Source organism: Rhinoraja longicauda, chromosome 40 (genome assembly GCF_053455715.1).
Source record: "Rhinoraja longicauda isolate Sanriku21f chromosome 40, sRhiLon1.1, whole genome shotgun sequence".
NCBI classification, from domain to species: Eukaryota; Metazoa; Chordata; class Chondrichthyes; order Rajiformes; family Arhynchobatidae; genus Rhinoraja; species Rhinoraja longicauda.
Genome location: NC_135992.1, coordinates 611924 through 634454, shown reverse-complemented (window position 1 = coordinate 634454; position 22531 = coordinate 611924). Strand labels below are relative to the sequence as shown.

Here is a 22531-nt window from a genome sequence, read left to right as displayed (position 1 = left end):
AAGATTAGTCAAGCATGATTTCCTCTTCGTAAATCCATGCTGACTCGGAACAATCGTGTTACTACTAATTGGGAATATGGAGATGGAGTTAAAGGGGAAGCGAATACAGGAGAAACTGTAAAGGACTCTCGTATGAATGGGAAGGGAAGTTCTAGAAGGGATATGAGAGTAAGGTCAGGGCCAATTGTGACCGGTGTGAGAGGGGAGGTAAATACCGAAGTTAAAGTGTTGTATTTAAATGCGCGAAGTATAAAAAATAAAGTGGATGAGCTTGAGGCTCAGTTAGACATTGGCAAGTATGATGTTGTGGGAATCACTGAGACATGGCTACAAGAGGACCAGGGCTGGGAGCTGAATATTCAGGGGTACACAACGTACAGAAAAAACAGGCAGGTGGGGAAAGGGGGCGGGGTAGCTCTGTTGGTAAGGAATGATATTCACTCCCTTGCAAGGAGTGACATAGAATCAGGAGATGTAGAATCAGTATGGATAGAGATGAGGAATTGTAAGGGTAAAAAGACCCTAATGGGAGTAATCTACAGGCCCCCCAAACAGTAGCCTCGACATAGGGTGCAAGTTGAATCAGGAGCTAAAATTGGCATGTCACAAATGTAATGCTACGGTGGTCATGGGAGATTTCAACATGCAGGTAGACTGGGAAAATCAGGTTGGTAATGGACCCCAGGAAAGAGAGTTTGCGGAGTGCCTCCGAGATGGATTCTTAGAACAGCTTGTACTGGAGCCTACCAGGGAGAAGGCAATTCTGGATTTAGTGTTATGTAATGAACCTGACCTATAAGGGGACTCGAGGTAAATGAGCCATTAGGAGGCAGTGACCACAATATGATAAGTTTTACTCTACAAATGGAGAGGGAGAAGGGAAAATCGAAGGTGTCAGTATTACAGTATAGCAAAGGGGATTACGGAGGCATGAGGCAGGAGCTGGCCAAAATTGACTGGGAGGCCCTAGCAGGGAAGACTGGAACAGCAATGGCAGGTATTCCTGGGAATAATGCAGAAGTTGCAGGATCAATTTATCCCAAAGAGGAGGAAAGATTCTAAGGGGAGTAAGAGGCACCCGTAGCTGACAAGGGAAGTCAAGGACAACATAAAAATAAAAGGGAAGAAGTATAACATAGCAAAGAAGAGTGGGAAGCCAGAGGATTGGGACTCTTTTGAAGAGCAACAGAAGATAACTAAAAAGGCAATACGGGGAGAAAAGATGAGGTACGAGGGTAAACTAGCCAATAATATAAAGGAGGATAGTAAAAGCTTTTTTAGGTATGTGACGAGGAAAAAAATAGTCAAGGCAAATGTGGGTCCCTTGAAGACAGAAGCAGGGGAATTTATTATGGGGAACAAGGAAATGGCAGAAGAGTTGAACCGGTACTTTAGATCTGTCTTCACTGAGGAGGATACAAACAATCTCCCAGATGTTCTAGTGGCCAGAGATCCTAGGGTGACAGAGGAACTGGAGGAAATCCACATTAGGCAGGAAAAAGTTTTGGGTAGACTAATGGGACTCAAGGCTGATAAATCCCCTGGGCCTGATGGTCTGCATTCCAGGGTGCTTAAGGAGGTGGCTCTAGAAATTGTGGACGCATTAGTAATGATTTTCCAATGTTCTATAGATTCCGGGTCAGTTCCTGTGGATTGGAGGGGAGCTAATGTTATCCCACTTTTCAAGAAAGGAGGGAGAGAGAAAACGGGAAATTATAGACCAGTTAGTCTGACATCAGTGGTGGGGAAGATGCTGGAGTCAATTATAAAAGACGAAATTGCGGAGCATTTATAGAAACATAGAAAATAGGTGCAGGAGTAGGCCATTCGGCCCTTCGAGCCTGCACCGCCATTCAATATGATCATGGCTGATCATTCAGCTCAGTAGCCTGTACCTGCCTTCTCTCCATACCCCCTGATCCCTCTAGCAAAAAGGGCCACATCTAACTCCCGCTTAAATATAGCCAATGAACTGGCCTCAACCACCTTCTGTGGCAGAGAATACCACAGACTCACCACTCTCTGTGTGAAGAAATGTTTTCTCATCTCGGTCCTAAACAGTAACAGGATCGTTCCAAGTCAGCATGGATTTACGAAGGGGAAATCGTGCTTGACTAATCTACTGGAATTTTTTGAGGATGTAACTAGGAAAATTGACAGGGGAGAACCGGTGGATGTGGTGTACCTCGACTTTCAGAAAGCCTTCGACAAGATCCCACATAGGAGATTGGTGGGCAAAATTAGAGCACATGGTATTGGAGGTAGGGTACTGACATGGATAGGAAGTTGGTTGACAGACAGAAAGCAAAGAGTGGGGATAAATGGGTCCCTTTCAGAATGGCAGGCAGTGACGAGTGGGGTACCGCAAGGCTCGGTGTTGGGACCGCAGCTATTTACAATATACATCAATGACTTGGATGAAGGGATTAAAAGTACCATTAGCAAATTTGCCGATGATACAAAGCTAGGTGGCAGTGTGAACTGTGAGGAAGATGCTATGAGGTTGCAGGGTGACTTGGACAGGTTGTGTGAGTGGGTGGATGCATGGCAGATGCAGTTTAATGTGGATAAGTGTGAGGTTATCCACTTTGGTGGTAAGAATAGGAAGGCAGATTATTATTTGAATGGTGTCAAGTTAGGAAAAGGGGACGCACAACGTGATCTGGGTGTCTTAGTGCATCAGTCTGAAGAAGGGTCTCGACCCGAAACGTCACCCATTCCTTCTCTCCCGAGATGCTGCCTGACCTGCTGAGTTACTCCAGCATTTTGTGAATAAATCGATTTGTACCAGCATCTGCAGTTATTTTCTTATACTACTGAAAGGAAGCATGCAGATACAGCAGGCAGTGAAGAAAACCAATGGAATGTTGGCATTCATAACAAGAGGAGTTGAGTATAGGAGCAAAGAGGTCCTTCTGCAGTTGTACAGGGCCCTAGTGAGACCGCACCTGGAGTACTGTGTGCAGTTTTGTTCTCCAAATTTGAGGAAGGATATTCTTGCTATTGAGGGCGTGCAGCGTAGGTTTACTAGGTTAATTCCCGGAATGGCGGGACTGTCATATGTTGAAAGACTGGAGTGACTAGGTTTGTATATACTGGAATTTAGAAGGATGAGAGGGGATCTTATCGAAACGTATAAGATTATTAAGGGGTTGGACATGTTGGAGGCAGGAAACGTGTTCCCAATGATGGGGGAGTCCAGAACCAGGGGCCACAGTTTAAGAATAAGGGGTAGGCCATTTAGAACTGAGATGAGGAAAAACTTTTTTAGTCAGAGAGTTGTGAATCTGTGGAATTCTCTGCCTCAGAGGGTAGTGGAGGCCAATTCTCTGAATACATTCAAGAGAGAGCTAGATAGAGCTCTTAAGGATAGCGGAGTCAGGGGGTATGGGGAGAAAGCAGGACCGGGGTACTGATTGAGAATGATCAGCCATGATCACATTGAATGGCGGTGCTGGCTCGAAGGGCCGAATGGCCTACTCCTGCACCTATTGTCTATTGTCTATTATTGTCTATCCAAATGCCCTGCAATTTTGTCTTTTATAATTGATTCCAGCATCTTCCCCACCACTGATGTCAGACTAACTGGTCTATAATTTCCCGTTTTCTCTCTCCCTCCTTTCTTAAAAAGTGGGACTACATTAGCTGCCCTCCAATCCACAGGAACTGATCCTGAATCTATAGAACATTGGAAAATGATCACCAATGCGTCCACAATTTCTAGGGCCACCTCCTTAAGTACTCTGGGATGCAGACCATCAGGCTCTGGGGATTTATCAGCCTTCAGTTCCATCAGTCTACCCAACACCATTTCCTGCCTAATGTGGATTTCCTTCAGTTCCTCCGTCACCCTAAGATCTCTGGCCACTAGAACATCTGGGAGATTGCTTGTATCTTGCTTAGTGAAGACAGATCCAAAGTACCGGTTCAACTCGTCTGCCATTTCCTTGTTCCCCATAATAAATTCCCCCACTTCTGTCTTCAAGGGACCCACATTTGCCTTGACTATTTTTTTCCTCTTTACATACCTAAAAAAGCTTTTACTATCCTCCTTTATATTATTGGCTAGTTTACCCTAGTACCTCATCTTTTCTCCCCGCATTGCCTTCTTAGTCATCTTCTGTTGCTGTCAACATTCTGTCAACAAGATGAGTTGGGCTGAAGGGCCTGTTTCTGTGATGTTTGCCTCATCTTGCCTTGGTTCTGCACGGTGCCCCGCGTGCCCCTGGCCTTGGGGGACTTCCCTTTACCTGCTTTACCTTGACCTGCTGCAATTTCATCGGCTTCTGAGATCTTTCATTTCCCTGAATTCCAGTGAATGTAAATCTATCCCCCCTGCCCCCAATTTTAAATCTAGAGGGGTTACGGGGCGAAGGCAGGAGAATGGGGTTGAGGGGGAAAGATAGATCAGCCATGATTGCATGGCGGGGTAGACTTGATGGGCAGAATGGCCTAATTCTGCTCCTGGAACTTGTGAAGCAGTGCTGTCATTCCATGAATGTGAGGCAAGTGATCGCTGCGCTCTCCATCAGCAGGGCATCCTTGCTGGGATCAGGATGAGATGGGACCCTGTAACAGAGTGGGGAATACTTGCTCCTGTACCCAGGCACTGTGGCCCTGCTGCTCTGCGCACTGTTTGCCTTTCTAACTGCTTTCTCACAGATAGTCACATACGTGCAAGCAGGCCATTTGGCCCATCGCTTCCATGTTGTCACATGGGCACCCATCCAGGTTAATCCAATCTCCCAGCACTTTGGCTGCAGCCCTGACCACCTGGGTGATTCAGATGCCGGTCCACTTGTCAGTGACTGCTCCACTGCTCTCCAGCGCTGTGTCCCTGGTACTTGCTCCTCGCTGGGTCACCCTTGGATCTCCTTTGAATCTTTTACCCCATGCCCTAGTTTTGTTCACCGTTGCCATGGGGGTAAGGACTGCCCGATTTATATTGCTCTCATAATTCTACACACCACAGTCCCCTGGTAACCACCTCTATTCCAGGTAAAACAGAGCCGCTCCAGTCTTTCCTGGTAACTGAAGCTCTCTGTCCCAGGCACAAGCTGGTGAATCTCTGCACCCTCTTCAACGCCACCACATCCTTCCTGTCGTGAGGTGACCAGAGGCACGCAGCATTGTGACAGATCTGACCAATGTTTTATAAAGTTGCTGCGTAACCTCTCAGTTCTTGGAATTCGTGCAGGACGACTGATTGCCATATCCCACATGCTTTCCCAATGACATTTCCCAATGAACTGGCTCGAAAGGCCAAATGGCTTACTCCTGCACCTATTGTCTATTGACATTATCTACCTGCAGTGGTAGCTCCAAGGATGGTTGGACCAGCACACTAAGCATGCTCCTGTTCCACAATACTCCCTCTGTTATTCCTGGGCTTGATAAACCAGGAGGAAAGTTTGTGAAATCGGCACATGTTCGGTGGCATTTGGACCGCTTCTTACACCCGTGACGAATGATTTGATCCATTTCTTTAGACTTTGCTTTTTAGACTATAGAGATACTTTAGAGCTTGGAAACGGGCCCTTCGGCCCTCCGAGTACGTGCCAACCAGTGATCACCCCGTACACCAGCACTATCCTACACACTAGGAATCATTTACAACACTATCCTACACACTAGGAATCATTTACAATTTTACCAAAGGCAATTAACTAACAAACCTGCACTTCTTTGGAATGTGGGGGGAAACCGGAGAAAACGGTCACGGGGAGAACGTACAAACTCCGTTCAGACGGCACCTGTAGTCTGGATGGAGCCCGGGTCTCTGGCGCTGTGAGGCAGCAACTCTACCGCTGCGCCACCGTGTTAATCTGGCAGTTATTTTCATTAACCTGTTCAGTGCCATGTTTTTTCACTATTGGTCATGACCTGAGTACACTCTGGGTGGCACTGATCAGGTTAAACGTATTAGCAATATGGGACCTATAAATGACCACGAGGCAAAAGATGGTGAGAATGTAATCCTGATTTGATCACGGATTTCTCTTCCCTTGCGTAGGATTCCTACAGGAAGCAAGTGGTGATTGATGGGGAGACGTGTTTGCTGGATATTCTGGACACAGCGGGTCAGGAGGAGTACAGTGCGATGAGAGACCAGTACATGCGCACTGGGGAGGGCTTCCTCTGCGTCTTTGCAATCAACAACATCAAGTCCTTCGAGGATGTTCACCTGTACAGGTTGGTATCTGCACAAATCAGAATGTTCCCCTGCACTGGCTTGTCTCATCACAAGGTTCAGAACACGTTCACATTCTCAACCATAAAACACAGGAGCAGAATTAGGCCATTTGGCCCTTCAAGTCTGCTCTGCCATCCATCTTGGCTGATCTATCTCTCCCTCCTAACCCCATTCTCCTGTCTTCTCCCCATAATCCCTGCCACCCGTACTAATCAAGAATCTATCTATCTCTGCCTCAAAAATACCCATTGACGGCCTCCACAACCTCCTGTGGCAACGAATTCCACAGGTTCACCACCCTCTGACTAAAGAAATTCCTTCATGTGCTTTCTAAAGGAACATCCTTTTATTCTTAGGCTATGACCTCTAGTCCTAGACCCTTGCACTTGTGGAAATATCCTCTCCACATTCACTCTATCCAGGCCTTTCGCTATTCAATAAGTTTCAACGAGTTCCCCTCATCCTAAACTCCAGTAAGTAGAGGCCCAGTGCCATTAAACAATCATATGTTAACCCAAACATTCCTAGGATCATTCTCGTAAACCTTCTGACCCTCTCCAGTGCCAGCACATCCTTCCTCAGATATGGGGCCCAATATTGCTCTCAATACGCCAAATGCAGTCTGACCAGTGTCTTATAAAGCCTCAGGATTACATCCTTGCTTTTGTATTCTAGTCTGCTCTAAATAAATTACGTTTGCCTTCCTTCCTACCGATTTGCAAATTAACTATTTGGGAATCCTGCAAGTCCATTTACACCTCCGAATTCGGTATTCTCTCTGAAGAAGGGTCTCGACCCAAAACGCCACCCATTCCTTCTCTCTGGAGATGCTGCCTGTCCTGCTGAGTTACTCCAGCTTTTTGTGTCTATCTTCAGTATTCTTTTTCCATTTGGAAAATACTCTATGCCTTTATTCCTACTGCCAAAATACCTGACTCCACTCTTTGCCGCTCTGGATTCCATCTGCCTCTTCCCTGCTCACTCTCCTAACCTGTCCAAGTTATTCTGCAGTCCCTGCTTTCTCTACATTACCTGCCCCATCTCCTATCTTTGTATCATCTGCAAACTTGGCCACAAAGCCTTCTATCCCCTTACCCAAATCATTAATATACAACGTGAGGAGCAGCGGTCCCAGCACCGAGCCCTGCGGAGCCCCACTAGTCACTGGCAGCCAACCTGAAAAAGCCCCCTTTATTGCCACTCTTGGCCTCCTGCCATCTAGCCAACCTGCTCTCCATGCTAATATCTGCCCTGTGATACCGTGGCCCTTCCCTTTGCGATCATAACTGACCTATTTACCTCTCTCAACCCCATTCTCCTGCCATCTCCCCATAACCTTTGACGCCCTTGCTAATCAAGAACTTATTAATTTTAGCTTTAAAAATGCCCAATCTCCATGGCTGTCCATGGCAATGAATTCCACATATCCACCACCCTTTGGCAAATGAAATTCCTCCTCATTTCCTTTCTAAAGGTACATCCTTTATTCTGAGGCTACGTCCTCTGGTCATAGAATCTCCCACAAGTAGAAACAACCTCTCCACATGCACTCAATCCAGGTCTTCCAGTGGAAGATAAGTTTCAATGAGATGCTCTCTCGTCCTTCTAAACTCCAGCGAGTACAGGTCCAGAGCCATCAAATGCTCCTCGTACGTTAATCTGACCATCCCCAGGATAATTCTCGTAAACCTCCTCTAGACCCTCCCCAACACCAGCATGTCCTTCCTCAGATAGACACAATAGACAATAGGTGCAGGAGTAGGCCATTCAGCCCTTTGAGCCAGCACCGCCATTCAATGCGATCATGGCTGATCACTCTCAATCAGTACCCCGTTCCTGCCTTCTCCCCATACCCCCTCACTCCGCTATCCTTAAGAGCTCTATCCAGCTCTCTCTTGAAAGCATCCAATGAACTGGCCTCCACTGCCTTCTGAGGCAGAGAATTCCACACCTTCACCACTCTCTGACTGAAAAAGTTCTTCCTCATCTCCGTTCTAAATGGCCTACCCCTTATTCTTAAACTGTGGCCCCTTGTTCTGAACTCCCCCAACATTGGGAACACGTTTCCTGCCTCTAATGTGTCCAATCCCTTAATTATCTTATATGTTTCAATAAGATCCCCCCTCATCCTTCTAAATTCCAGTGTATACAAGCCTAATTGCTCCAGCCTTTCAACATACGACAGTCCCGCCATTCCGGGAATTAACCTAGTGAACCTACGCTGCACGCCCTCAATAGCAAGAATATCCTTCCTCAAATTTGGAGACCAAAACTGCACACAGTACTCCAGGTGCGGGCTCACCAGGGCCCGGTACAACTGTAGGAGGACCTCTTTGCTCCTATACTCAACTCCTCTTGTTATGAAGGCCAACATTCCATTGGCTTTCTTCACTGCCTGCTGTACCTGCATGCTTCCTTTCAGTGACTGATGCACTAGGACACCCAGATCTCGTTGAACATCCACTCTTCCTAACTTGACACCATTCAGATATTAATCTGCCTTTCTATTCTTACTTCCAAAGTGAATAACCTCACACTTATCTACATTAAACTGCATCTGCCATGTATCCACCCACTCCCACAATCTGTCCAAGTCACCCTGCAGCCTTATTGCATCTTCCTCACAATTCACACTACCCCCAGCTTAGTATCATCTGCAAATTTGCTAATGATACTTTTAATCCCTTCATCTAAGTCATTAATGTATATCGTAAATAGCTGGGATCCCAGCACCGAACCTTGCGGTACCCCACTGGTCACTGCCTGCCATTCCGAAAGGGACCCATTTATCCCCACTCTTTGCTTTCTGTCTGTCAACCAATTTTTTTCTATCCATGTCAGTACCCTACCCCCAATACCATGTGCTCTAATTTTGCCCACTAATCTCCTATGTGGGACCTTGTCAAAGGCTTTCTGAAAGTCGAGGTACACCACATCCACTGACTCTCCCCTGTCAATTTTCCTAGTTACATCCTCAAAAAATTCCAGTAGATTTATCAAGCATGATTTCCCCTTCGTAAATCCATGCTGACTCGGAATGATCCTGTTACTGCTATCCAAATGCTCAGCAATTTCGTCTTTTATAATTGACTCCAGCATCTTCCCCACCACTGATGTCAGACTAACTGGTCTATAATTACCCGTTTTCTCTCTCCCTCCTTTCTTAAAAAGTGGGAGTAAATTGCTGGAGTAACTCAGCAGGACAGGCAGCATCTCTGGAGAGAAGGAATGGGTGACAATTCTGGTTGAAACCCTTCTTCAGACCTTCCTCAGATGTGCCCGAAACTGCTCACAATACTCCAAATGTGGTCTGATATATGGTGAGCCTTATAAAGCCTCAGCATTACATCCCTGTTTTTAATTTCTAGTCCCCTCTAAATGTTTGCTAACATTGCGTTTGCCTTACTTGCTACAAACGTGCTACAAACTCAGGCTGCTAATTAACATTTTCGGAATCCTGAACCAGCACTACCAAGTCCCTTGGTACTTCTGATTTCTGAATCGTCTCACCATTTAGAAGATAGTCCAGGCCTTTATTCCTACTATCATAGTGCATCACCGTATACTTTGCACCCTATTCAATTTGCCACTTCTTTGCCCACTCTTCCGAGTCCTTGTGCAGTCTCCCTGCTTCCTCATGCCCCTCCAGCTTTCTTCGTATTATCCACAAACGTGACCACAAACTCATCAATTCCATCATCCAGATCATCAATAGACAAAATGCTGGAGTAATCAGAAACATCACCCATTCCTTCATATCATATCATATCATATATCATATCATATACATACAGCCGGAAACAGGCCTTTTCGGCCCTCCAAGTCCGTGCCGCCCAGTGATCCCCGTACATTAACATTATCCTACACCCACTAGGGACAATTTTTACATTTACCCAGCCAATTAACCTACATACCTGTACGTCTTTGGAGTGTGGGAGGAAACCGAAGATCTCGGAGTAAACCCACGCAGGTCACGGGGAGAACGTACAAACTCCTTACAGTGCAGCACCCGTAGTCAGGATCGAACCTGAGTCTCCGGCGCTGCATTCGCTGTAAAGCAGCAACTCTACCGCTGCGCTACCGTGCCGCCAGAGATGCTGCCTGTCCCATTGAGTTACTCCAGCATTTTGTGTCTATCTTTGGTTTAAACCAGCATCTGCAGTTCCACCTACACATCCAGATCATTAATGTGAAATGTAGCGGACTAATGCTGACCCCTGCAAAATATTATTTCCCCTCATGATTTGAAACACCTCTATGAAATCAACCCTCAGTCTTCTGTGCTCCAAGGAATAAAGTCCTTGCCTGTCCAACCACTCCCTGTAGCTCCGGCCATCGTCTTATGAGGATTTCCTGCACTCTGTCCGTGACATCCTGGATCCTGGCACCAGGGAGGCAGTACACCATCCTCGAATCCCGCCTGTTGCCGCAGAAACCCCTGTCCGTACCTCTCACAATGGAGTCTCCTACTACCACGGCGCTGCCTGACGTCGGCCTCTTTGGTTTTGGCTCAACAGCACGTTTTGCTTTGCAGGCCAGTCTGCCGCTCAATGTGGTAACGTCTTCTGTCCCGACAGCTTCCAAGTGGGTGAACCTGTTCTCAAGAGGCACAACACCTTTGCACTCCAAGTTTCCTTCCCTTTCTCACCATCACCCACCTCTCTTCCAGTACCTTTGGTGTAACAATCTCACTGTAGGACTTGCATTGTCTTTCTGACTCTTGTACCCAAAAGATAATTTAATACGTTTATTGTTTCTTTTCAGAGAACAGATTAATCGCGTGAAAGACTCTGATGACGTTCCCATGGTTTTAGTTGGAAATAAGTGTGACCTTCCATCACGTACTGTGGACACGAAGCAAGCACAGGAACTGGCAAAGAGTTATGGAATCCCTTTCATAGAAACCTCCGCCAAAACAAGACAGGTAATGAAGCAACCATTTGTGGCTTGAGCAGAGGATCGATAGGAAGGCAGAGTGAAGGAATTAGTGTTTGTAGTGAGGGAAGGAAAATGTTACTGTCTCATCCTGTGCTTTGGTTCCTGAATTTACTTGGTAATGTGCTAATATTCCTATGATGTAAATTTTAGTGTAGAGATATAGCATGGAAACAGGCCCTTCGACCCACCGAGTCCACACCGACCAGTGATCCCCGCACACTAACACTATCCTACACACACTAAGGACAATGTTTTTTTACATTCACCAAGCCAATTAACCTACAAACCTGTACATCTTTGGAATATGGGAGGAAACCGAAGATCTCTGAGAAAACCACGCAGGTCACGGGGAGAATGTACAAACTCCGTACAGACAGCACCCGTAGTCAGGATCGAACCCGGGTCTCCGGTGCTGCATTCGCTGTAAGGCAACAACTCTACCGCTGCGCCACCACGCAACCCTATTCAGCTTGGGATCGACACAAAATGCTGGAGTAACTCAGTGGGACAAGAAGCATCTCTGGAGAGAAGGAATGGATGATGTTTCTGGTCAAGCCCCTTCTTCAGACTGAGTCAGGGGAGAGGGAGACACTGAGATAAGGAAGGGTAAGGTGTGAAAACCTGAGATCAAAAGGAGACAAAGTTCAAGGAAAATGTAGAATAGATCATTATTTCCGAGGGGAAGGGCAATGAGGCATGTAAAGATAAAATTTAATCAGGATTGTCAGACTGGTCGGAGAACTAGAATGGGGGAGGGATGGAGAGAGGGAAAGCAAGGGTTACTTGAAGTTAGAGAACTCAATATATTGCTGGGTTGCACGCTGCCCAAGCGAAACATGAGGTGCTGTTCCTCCAATTTGCATTGGTCCTCACTCTGACAGTGGAGGAGGCCCAGGACAGAAAGGTCAGTTTAGGAATGGGAGGGGGAGTTAGTGTTTGGAAAGTGGGAGATCAGGTATGTTTATGTGGACTGTGCGGAGGTGTTCAGCACAACGATCGCCGAGCCTGTGCTTGGTCTCACCGATATATATTGAGTCCACATCTGGAACAGCGGATACAGTAGATGAGGTTGGAGGAGGTGCAAGTGAACCTCTGCCTCACCTGAAATGACTGTCGGGGTCCTTTGACGGAGTCAAGGGAGGAGGTTCTTGATTTATGATCTATGATTTAGGGAATCTATGATTTAGGGAATCTTGTATCGGGGAGCTTGGGATCCTATCTGGTTATCATTAGCCAGCTGATTTCAGAATGAATAGTGAGACCCAAACCACAGTGGCTGTAATTTCACCGACGTTTCACCCCCCCCCCCCCCCCCCCCTTGTCCTGCGGCCTGTACAACCTGTGTTATTGACGGCCTTCACTGGAGGGGTGTAGTGTGGGCAGCACCAGCCAGACTCGTAGTTGAGCTGAACAGCTGCCATTTCAGAGTGCTCCTACCATGGTTATGCTGAAGCCAGCGAACCTATGGGAGGGTACAGTTCCTTCTCCACACCAGTATGCAAATTCTTTTTTTTGATAAATATTTTTATTAAACATAAGTACATATTAATAAAATATACTTATCACATACATTCGTAATATTATTAATATTAACAATTATGTCTTACATATTTCTATACTTTTTTTCTTTTTTTCCAGAGAGGGAAAGATAGAGAAAAATAAAATAAAAATAAGAAATCCAAATTGGAGAGATGAATGGAGTATTAAAAAAGTTATCTATCATTGGAGATATATCCATGATTTATTATACATAATTCTTCCTCCATTCCATTATTCAGGCCACGGTCAGGTCCTCGCACCAAGCCATTTTGACCCTTTAAATATGCAATAAATGGAGACCATATTCCTCTGAAAAGATTCAACCTGTCCATTAGTACAAGTCTCAATCTTTCCAGATGAAGTGTCTCCGACATTCCTGTAATCCACATTTTAATTGTGGGGGATGTAGGACCTTTCCAGAATTTCAATATTAATTTTTTCCCAATTATTAAACTATAATCAATAAAAATTCTTTGATTCATTGTTATTAATTGATCTGTTTCTACTATTCCCAGTATTATTAAGTTTGAGTCAGGGATCAGCTTCATATTAACAACATTCGAAATTATTTTAAATATTTCTGTCCAGAATTTAGTGATTTTTTCACAGTTTGTGAATATGTGCGTTAAGTTAGCTTCCAATTGCTGACATTTGTCACAAATGGCAGATATATTTGGAAAAATACTATGTAATTTAGCTTTTGAATAATGTAGTCTATGTAATATTTTAAATTGTATAAGAGAGTGTCTAGCATTTAGCGAACAGTGATGTATGTGTTGTAAACTTTCATCCCATATATCAGGTCTAATAATTTGACCTAATTCATTTTCCCATGATTGTCTATATATTTCTGTCCTTGGAGCGTCGTTTTCCAGTAAAATATTATAAATATATGATATCAATTTTTCTGTATTTGGGTGTTTATTCAGACATTCATCTAAAATCTCTGTCTTTCTATTTCTAATTTCATGTGTATTTGCTTTTACATAATCTCTAATTTGTAAATATCTAAAGTAATCTTTTGAATGTAATCCATAAATTTGTTGTAATTCTTGAAATGAAAGGAAAAAAATTTCCCTATAGAGATCTCCCATCTTATTAATTCCACAGTTTTTCCATTGTAAAAAACCTTTATCTATCATTGAAGGTTTAAATGTGATGTTATTTACAATAGTAAGAGCTAGTGGTATACATTCCAATTTTAATGTTTTCTTTATTTGTTTCCAAATACGTATTCCACTATCTATTATAAGGTTTTCACTATAGGTTTTCTTACTTATTTTATTATTGGCGAATAAAATCGAACTAATTTCAAAGGGCAAACAATCTTCTTTTTCCATTTTTAACCAGGTTGGTTGTTTATCTGTCTCTACTAACCAAAAGTTAATATTTTTAATATTGACTGCCCAATAATAAAACGTAAAGTTTGGTAGAGCTAGACCTCCATTTATTTTTGGTTTACATAAGTGTTCTTTTTTTATTCTATGGCTCTTATAATCCCAGATAAAGTTAGTGACTTTATGCAGTATGCAAATACTATGTAGTTGTTCTGTGCCTCCCTGAAAATGGGGGGCACAGTGGGTGGAGCCAGAACATCATGTTGCTACTGTATAAAACTTCACCTGTATTTGGAATATATTTACAGGTTTAGAGCGATACAAGTGGACCCGTTGTGTCCAAACCTCTCCTGCATTGGTGCAGCACCCCCTCTCCCTCATCCCTCCCCAAGCCCTTGCCCCTCCCTCATCCCCTGACCCCCTCCCCCATCCTCCCCTTACCCCATCCCTCATCCCTCCCCCACATCCTCCCATATCCCCTTCACCCCCACCATCCCCCCTCCTTACTCCCATCCCTCACCACCCCCCCCTCCCCCGTCTGCCCAACCGTAGAGCCATTGCCGACAGGGAGTGCCCGGGGAAGTGTCTCCTGCAGCTCGGATGCGATCTGCGGTGGGGAACGGTGGTGAAGGCAGGGACCCGTTGGCGGTCAGGGATCGTCACCCGGGGCCATGGGTGGGTGAGAGTGGACAGGGTGAAAGCATTGACCTCGGCCCCATTTCTGCCGCTGCGATCGGCAGAGTGGCGGGGACGGCCAACTTGTTGGACCATCTGCCGTCGCCACTGCGTCGCCATGGGAGAAAGGTCAGGCGCAGGGTATGCTGGGATGGGCGCCGGTCCTCCCGCTGGTCCTCCCGTGGGGGGGGGGGTGGATTTATTAAAGTTTATTAGGTAATTTGTTTTTAAAAAGTAGCAAAAGTGGGTTCATTCACAGCACAGGGGAATGGTGAGTAGGGTGTGCCTATAATTGTCGTGCTGTCCTGTGCCGTTTTGGCTGTGTAGAGGGATGGTACACACATAAACATACACACAAACAAACCAAGAGTTTTAGTAATATGTGGGTGGATGGTCCATGTGGGCAAGTTGGGCCATGGGGCCTGTTTCCGCACTATAACTCTTTGGAGTATTGTGTAGAGTTTCGGTTGCCACACTACATGAAGGATGTGGTAGTGTCAGAGAGGGTAGTGAAGAGATTCATCAGGATGTTAGACAGATAGACACAAAAAGCTGGAGTAACTCAGCGGGACAGGCAGCATCTCTGGAGAAAAGGATTGGTTGACGTTTCGAGTCGAGACCATTGCCTGCAATGGAGGGCGGTGAATACAAGGATAGCCTGGGTTTTATTCTCACCAGTGTGTCAGAGGCTGAGGAATATCCTTTAGAGATTTGAAAAATCATGAAAAATATGATAGAATCCTTTTCCCAAGGCAGGAGATTAGAACTAGAGAGCACATGTTTAAGGTGAGGGGAGAAATGTAAAAATCTGATGGTGGTGTACATTTTGGGCCCTTGATAGTGTGGGTCATGAGAAACCTGTCCCCCACCATTGGAGGTGCAAGGACCCAAGGTCACAGGTTGAAGGTGAGGAATAGAGGTTAATAGAGGCAGCAGTAAAGTTGCTGCCTTGCAGTGCAGACACCCGGGTTCAATTCTGACTATGGTTGCTGTCTGTATGGAGCCTGTACGTTTTCCCCTTGACCGCATGGGTTTTTCCCGGTTGCTCGTTTCCTCGCACACTTAAAGCACGCAGATTTGTCGGTTAATTGGCTTTGGTAAAAATTGCTAGTGTACAGGGATCGGTGGTCGACGAGGACTCGGTGGGACCAAAGGCCTGTTCCACTATATCTCTAAACTAAACTAAGTGGCCAGGCAGCTGAGGAGCTGTTTCTCCTTTATACTGAGGTGATTGCAATCTGTAACATTACCTGCAAAGGTGATGCAGCAGGAACTCTCAGAACATGGAAAGTATCTGAATAAGCTTTGTTTGAATTACCTTGGCATATAGGCAGTGGACTAGGTGATGGGAAATGGCATAATTGTAGATGCGAAACCTGACCTCCACTCATCATAACTGGAGATGTTTACTGTGCTCTTACTGTTAGAAGTGGCAGGGTTTTTTTTACTCTTCATTGTGTATGGGCTTTGATTTTAAGTAAATTGATGTTTGTTTTTTTGAGAGTCAGTTGAAAGAGTAGTTCTGGATGGGCAAGTTTGTCCAACCTCACCCTCTAATGCAGGCAGCATTCTGGTAAACCTCTTCTAAACCTTCTCCAATATCTTCCTGTAATGGCAGAACTGTACACACAACTGATTGCAGCCTAACCAAAGTTCTACACAGCTGCAACATAACTTGTCATAAGTCATAGGAGCAGAAGTAGACCATTCACAGCAACAAAGAGACACAAAATGCTGGAGTAACTCAGCGGGACAGGCAACATCTCTGGATAGAGGGAATGGGCAACGTTTCGGGTCGAGTCCCTTCTTCAGACCCAAAACGTCACCCATTCCTTCCCTCCAGAGATGCTGCCTGTCCCACTGAGTTACCCCAGCATTTTGTGTCTATCTTGGGTGTAAACCAGCATTTACAGTTCCTTCCTACACATTCAACCCAACGAGTCCACTCGCCATTCGATCATGGATGATCTATCTTTCCCTCTCAACCCCAATCTCCTGCTTCTCCCCATAACCCCTGACACCCGTTCTAATCAAGTGAACTTTTGTACTCTGCATCTTGACTAATTGAAGGCAAGCATGGTGTATGCCACCTTTACTACTTGCTACTTTTAGAGAACAATGGACTTGCATGAACGATCCTGCTGGGCATCAGTGTTCTTCTGTTTACTGCACATTTTACTCTTGTGTTTTATGTCCAAAAGCACACCACCTCACACTTGTCTGGATTATTACACCATCTGCCATTTCTCTATCCATATATCCAAATGATTGCACCAATGCCTTGTATTTCCTTGCTACTGAGAAGGAGGTCAGATGTTGGTGGTGCTGGTTTTTGGGACAATCCTATTCCCCAATTTCCTTAAATTAAACTCTTCTCTTGTGCCTATTAGCTCCACCCTGACTTTTCTCACATCCACACAGAGGTTGCTAACAATGTTGCCAACTAGTGTTTTTGGGATGCTGGAGGAAGCTGGAGAGACGGGCCAAAACCCCCCCAGTCAGGGGAGAACTTGCAAACTCCAACCAAAAAGGATAGGAAGTCAGGATTGAACCTGGATCAGTGGGGCTGAGCCAGAGCTATAACCACATTTTATTTGTATTCCACCATTTACAACTTTGCCCATGTGATGAACTGTGGCAGAATGACAGAAATTACAATTTCCCATTATTTTCCCAATTCAAAATTGGATTGAAGCAACATTTGGCCAGCAACTGTACCCCACAATCAGGGTACAAGTGCTGACCAGGCATATGGACAGTTAGATAGGTACATGGATAGGACAGGTTTGGAGAGATGAACCAAACGTGGGCAGGTGGGACTAGTTGGTCTGTGTGGGCAAGTTGGGCTAGGTGTGTCTATCGAAAAGCCTCTTAAACACTTTTAGACAATTTGTAGCTGGATGAGATTAGTTGATCTTGGCATTATGTTCAGCACAGACATTGTGGGCCAAAGGGCTGTTCACATGCTGTACTTTTCGTCGTTTTAATTCTTTCTTCTAATTTCAGGGCGTGGAAGATGCATTCTACACACTAGTGCGTGAAATTCGTAAATACAAAGAGAAGATCAGCAAAAATGGTAAAAGGAAGAAAAAGAACTCGAAGAAAAGGTGCATAATTCTTTAAAATAACTTGGACCTGTGATCCCAAACTGCAAGGATTGTTTATCATAAGTGAACAAAAAATGGAAAGATATCTCTCCTTAACAATCGTCATTGTCTAACCCTGCCCTCGACTTCCAACCTCCACCGAGCTCTTTACACCTGAAACCAATCAACCAGAGGAAGCAAAATTGCAGTTTTCACAGCTTCAAACATTCAGGGTCTCAGCAATGCATTAAAACTGCAGTTTCCCAGTACAGACCATGTACAGTCATACAGCTTTTGAAATGTGATCGAAAGAATTTATAGACTAGACAGTGTTGGGTTTAGTGGGGATGTCAGGCATCGATGAACATCCGTGAAGATATCAGCAGTTAACTGGATTCCAAAGCTCTTGAAAAGTTGAACATATGTACAGAAAATGTTTTCCCTTGTTCGAATGCAGGTTTTTAAACTTTCTCCACCATGCAAGTAAATACCAGATGACTTCCTAATTGGTCTGCAGATCAATAAAGGGAAATGAGGAAGGAAGGAAGGGGGAGAGAGAGAGATTTGTATTGTTGGAGTGGATGTTTCTTGCCATCAGGTAATGGCAAAAAACATTAATGGCAGAAAACATTAATGGCAGAAGGTTACGCAGCCATTCACTTACCTTCCTACACTGATAAGCCTTTAAAAGCCTGCTCCCTGCGAAACACCTAACGTTACAGGACTTATCTGGTGTGATACTTCTTGCAATGACTAAAAGGTGAAGATTTGAACATGAACCCTGTTTTCATAAGTACAGCTAAGATGCTGAGTATTTATGAAAGAAATAACAAAAGCAAGTGTAGTTTGGATGCAGACATAAAATCTGAGGCTGTGCCTTAGTTTACATTTTGAACCCACTCAGTCTGAAAGATGGTCATCAAGCAACTGTTGAATCAAACTTCTCCTTGGACCGATCGGTCGGTGTTACACGCAGGGCTCCAATGTCCACAGATCCATCGCAGGGGCTATTCCATTTCCCCACACTTCATGATGTGGAACCATAGACCCTGGAAACTGTCCTGAATGCTGATAATAGTAACTATTGTTAAGTCTTTGGTCTAAATTATTCACTTACCCCGCAAACATGGAAAAATAAATGCAAGTGTAATTGCCATCTTCAAATAAAAGTACCTATCGACCTTTTAATAACTGGAAAACAACTTCCAATTACTGTTTCACAGCCCTTACTTTAAATTGGCATCATGTTTACCATCGACGCAGCGGGACGTGCTGTGCAGTTTTGTGTTCAATACTCTATAGCGCCAGAGACTTGAGACTTCAAACCTGACCTCGGGTGCTGTCTATAAGGAGTTTGCACGTTCTCCCTGTTACCATGTGAAATTCCTCCCACATCCAAAGATGTGCAGGTTTCTAGGCTAATTGGTCTCTGGAAGTTGCCCCTGGTGTGCAGAGGGTGGGTGAGAAAGTGGGAGAACATAGAACTAGTGTGCAACTAGCAATAGCTGGCTGGTGGGTGGAAGAACCTGTTTCCACCTCTAAAACTGAAACAAAAAAGGTGAAAGGCTCAACTTGAATAAAATCCTTTGTTATAAAAACATTCTACAAATAGTCCAAGAATACATTATCATGACAAATGCAGAGTAATGGTTTGTTCTGTGGTATTGTGAAACTATCGTGACGAAATCTTTAAAAATCATTTGGTATTCTGTTTCTAAAATAAAGTATTGGGGGGGGGGATTCACTAGTTTGCTGAACCCAAATGTTTATCTTTGACTTTTAAAACATTTAATTTGCATCCTGTGCAAATGCAGTTATTGGTGGCTAATGGTTCCATAGTTGACACTCCATCAGACGACTGTGAAAGGTGTTAATTTTGGAGAACTGCTGTTGTGTACTGCGTAAGTACTGCGCTACTCTGTGGAAATCACAATATCGTGTATGATTCAGGATGTATGAAGTTGTTTCAACAAAGTAAATGTGTTACTCAACTAATTTACTGATCTATGTGATACAAATATGATAGCAGAATCACCATTTATTTGACAGCAGACGACCTGTGCCAGTCACTAAATGTATTGGACCATAGACCACAATGTTTTGCTGAACATGATGCCAGATCTCATCTGCCTGTACATGATCCACATCCCTCTATTCCCTGCACTAACATTTGCCTATCTAAAAGCCTCTTAAATGCCACTATCTTATCTGCCTCCACTACCCCTCCTGGCAATGTGTTCCAGGCCCCCACTAACCTCGGTCAAAACATGCCCTGCACATTTGCATTAAACTTCCCATCTCACCGTATAGCTGTGCCCTCTAGTATTGGACATTTCCACCCTGGGAAAAAGGTTCTGTCTACCCTATCTCTGCCCCATAATTTTCCCCTCAACCACCAGAAAAAAACAATCCAAGTCTATTCAACTTCTCTGTGTAGCTGAACCCCTCTAATCCAGGCATCATTCTGGTAAACTTCCTCTGCACCCTCTCCAAAGCCTCCATCTTTCCTATAATGGGGTGACCAGAACTGCACACAATAGTCCCAATGCAGCCTTACCAAAGTCCTTTTGAGCTGCATCACGACTTCCTGACTCTTATACTTAATGCCCCCAGCAATGAAGTCAAGCATACCGTATGCCTTCTTTACCACCCTATTTACTTGTGCTGCCACCTTCAGTGAGCTGTGAACGTGGATTTATTCTGTCACTTAACATTTCCTTTCCTCCAGTACAGCCTTTGTTTCAAAATCAGATTTAGGTTTAGACATAAAGTAAAGTATAGCTGAACTTAAAGTTACTGGATGTAGCAGCACTTTGAAGGCCAATGTTGATCATGACTGATACAAAGTTATTTAGAAGGCATGATGTTAAATCTCTGAGAACATGGGTAAAGATGGACTGTAATAACTCTGCAAGACCTTTCAATAACTTGGCAGGTACAAAGCAGTTTGGCTAATTTATTCATATTTGATATACTGACAGTCCTTGGATTGCAAAAGCCCTGACTTATGAATTTTCAACCTGATAAAACATGGTTTTTCTCTCTCTCCCCCTTTCACTGCATATCCATGGCTTTTTATCTAAAAGCCTTTTCAATGCCACTTGTATCTGCCTCCACCACCATTCTTGGCTGGTTGTGAACGGGCCACTTCCCTTCCCACCCTAAGTCCCAACAATTGAAGGCTGGGTGGAGCAGAGCTGGGAACGCTGAATAGACCCATTCAATCATTGAGTCGGTGAGGCTGGCTTGTAGCTCTTCCTGCAGCTGCTTGCTCCTCCATCTCGGCTGTCTGTGATCCTCTCACACACTCAGTGTTTGACTTACAAAAGGTTTGGATTACCAATAGTTCTCAGGAACCCAGGGATCGCTTGGACTTAATGCGACATTAATGTTAGTTTGAATGACTTATTTTGTTTTGCACTTGAACAAGTAGATTACAAGTGCCAACAGACGATTTTGAAATTGTGAATTTATCTACCATTAGTTCACACTTCCTTCAGTAAACTGCTTAAGCGGGAGCTCAGCAGTTAAATTGCCTTCACGGTAGTATAATTGGCTCCCCAAATTTGCCAAGAACAAACGTGCTTTATATCAGATTTTAAAGAGTTCATAGCTAATTAATTAATTTTGAATGAGAGTTATTCTTGCGGCACTTCAGTTGCCAATTTGCCCAGCTGATGACGTGTGTGCTTCAGCAATGTAGTTTGCAGACCTGTGAAACTGTCTGAATACAAGATATCCTGTATTCAGCGAACTGAATAGCTAGAACAGGATGTCTGCTTACAACTACATTTAAAGGTGGTACCTCCAAATGCAGTACTGCAAAATGGGCAGCTCTGTCACTGGCTGCAGTCCTGACCAGGTGCAAGTCACCATTGACTGTTCAGATGAATGACTTCTGCAGTCAATGTTGTAATATTTAATGCATTTGGTAATTTAGAGGGATACCATGGGTGTGAAAGCCTGCCAACATTCATTCTGTGCTGGACTCTGTACAAACAACAGTTGGACAGGAAATTGACAAATTTGTGACTTTTTCTAAAAATGTAATTCACTGCTGTTTTAATTCATTGTTATATTTTGAATAAAGTGTAGCCTGTAATTCTTGTTTTTTTGTGTTCATTTTGTTCAAAGCTCATTATGTTTCTTCCATTTCCAGGCAAAAACTGATTCAAATTTGGTAATTAGGCATGGTACAGATGGTTAGTAAGACAAAACGAAACAAAGATTCTGGATTTTGCTTTTGGGGAAACCGAGAGATATTGGATATATTCAGATGGCCAAATTTTCGGAGACCTCGAGTACAAACCATCTCTCACTATACTGTCTTTTTCGCTAATATTTCATAATATAAGATGGGAAGTGATTCTATTGTTATTCTTAGTATCACATTTTGAGTTGCATAGTTTATCATTACGTCTGAAGGTGAAGTCTCTCATTAATTTCTCTCCTTCTACAAGTCTTTTCAAGAGTTTTCGGTATTTTCAAAATGGTGAGTCCTAATGAAAGCTTCTATTAATTCCCATCACAAAGTTCAGATATGCCACCAAATGTCATGATCATGTACAGCACAGAAGTGGGCCATGATTACCATAACAGTAATCCCACTTGGTCATGTCCATATCCTTCGAAACATCTCCACTCAGGAGAAAAACTATCCACTGGAGTTTTACTATAAACCCAGTTATCTCGACTACTCTAAACCTAGTTCTTGTATGGACACCATCCCTTTGTTTTCTGCCTCCATGGTATTTTGTTCTCAA

At 44.2% G+C, this 22531-nt stretch overlaps 1 protein-coding gene across 2 annotated transcripts in view; it reads left to right on the top strand.

The window, feature by feature from the left end:
* Positions 1-21870, top strand: part of LOC144611503 (GTPase KRas-like) — a 31679-nt gene extending 9809 nt beyond the window's left edge. For both annotated transcript variants that reach the window (XM_078430635.1, XM_078430636.1), the window contains exons 4-6: positions 6014-6192; positions 10958-11117; positions 17689-21870. In XM_078430635.1, coding sequence (XP_078286761.1) covers positions 6014-6192; positions 10958-11117; positions 17689-17805 — 456 coding nt within the window. In that variant the 3' untranslated portion in view covers positions 17806-21870. The remainder of the gene's footprint in view (positions 1-6013; positions 6193-10957; positions 11118-17688) is intronic.
* The last annotated feature ends 661 nt before the right edge of the window (positions 21871-22531 follow it).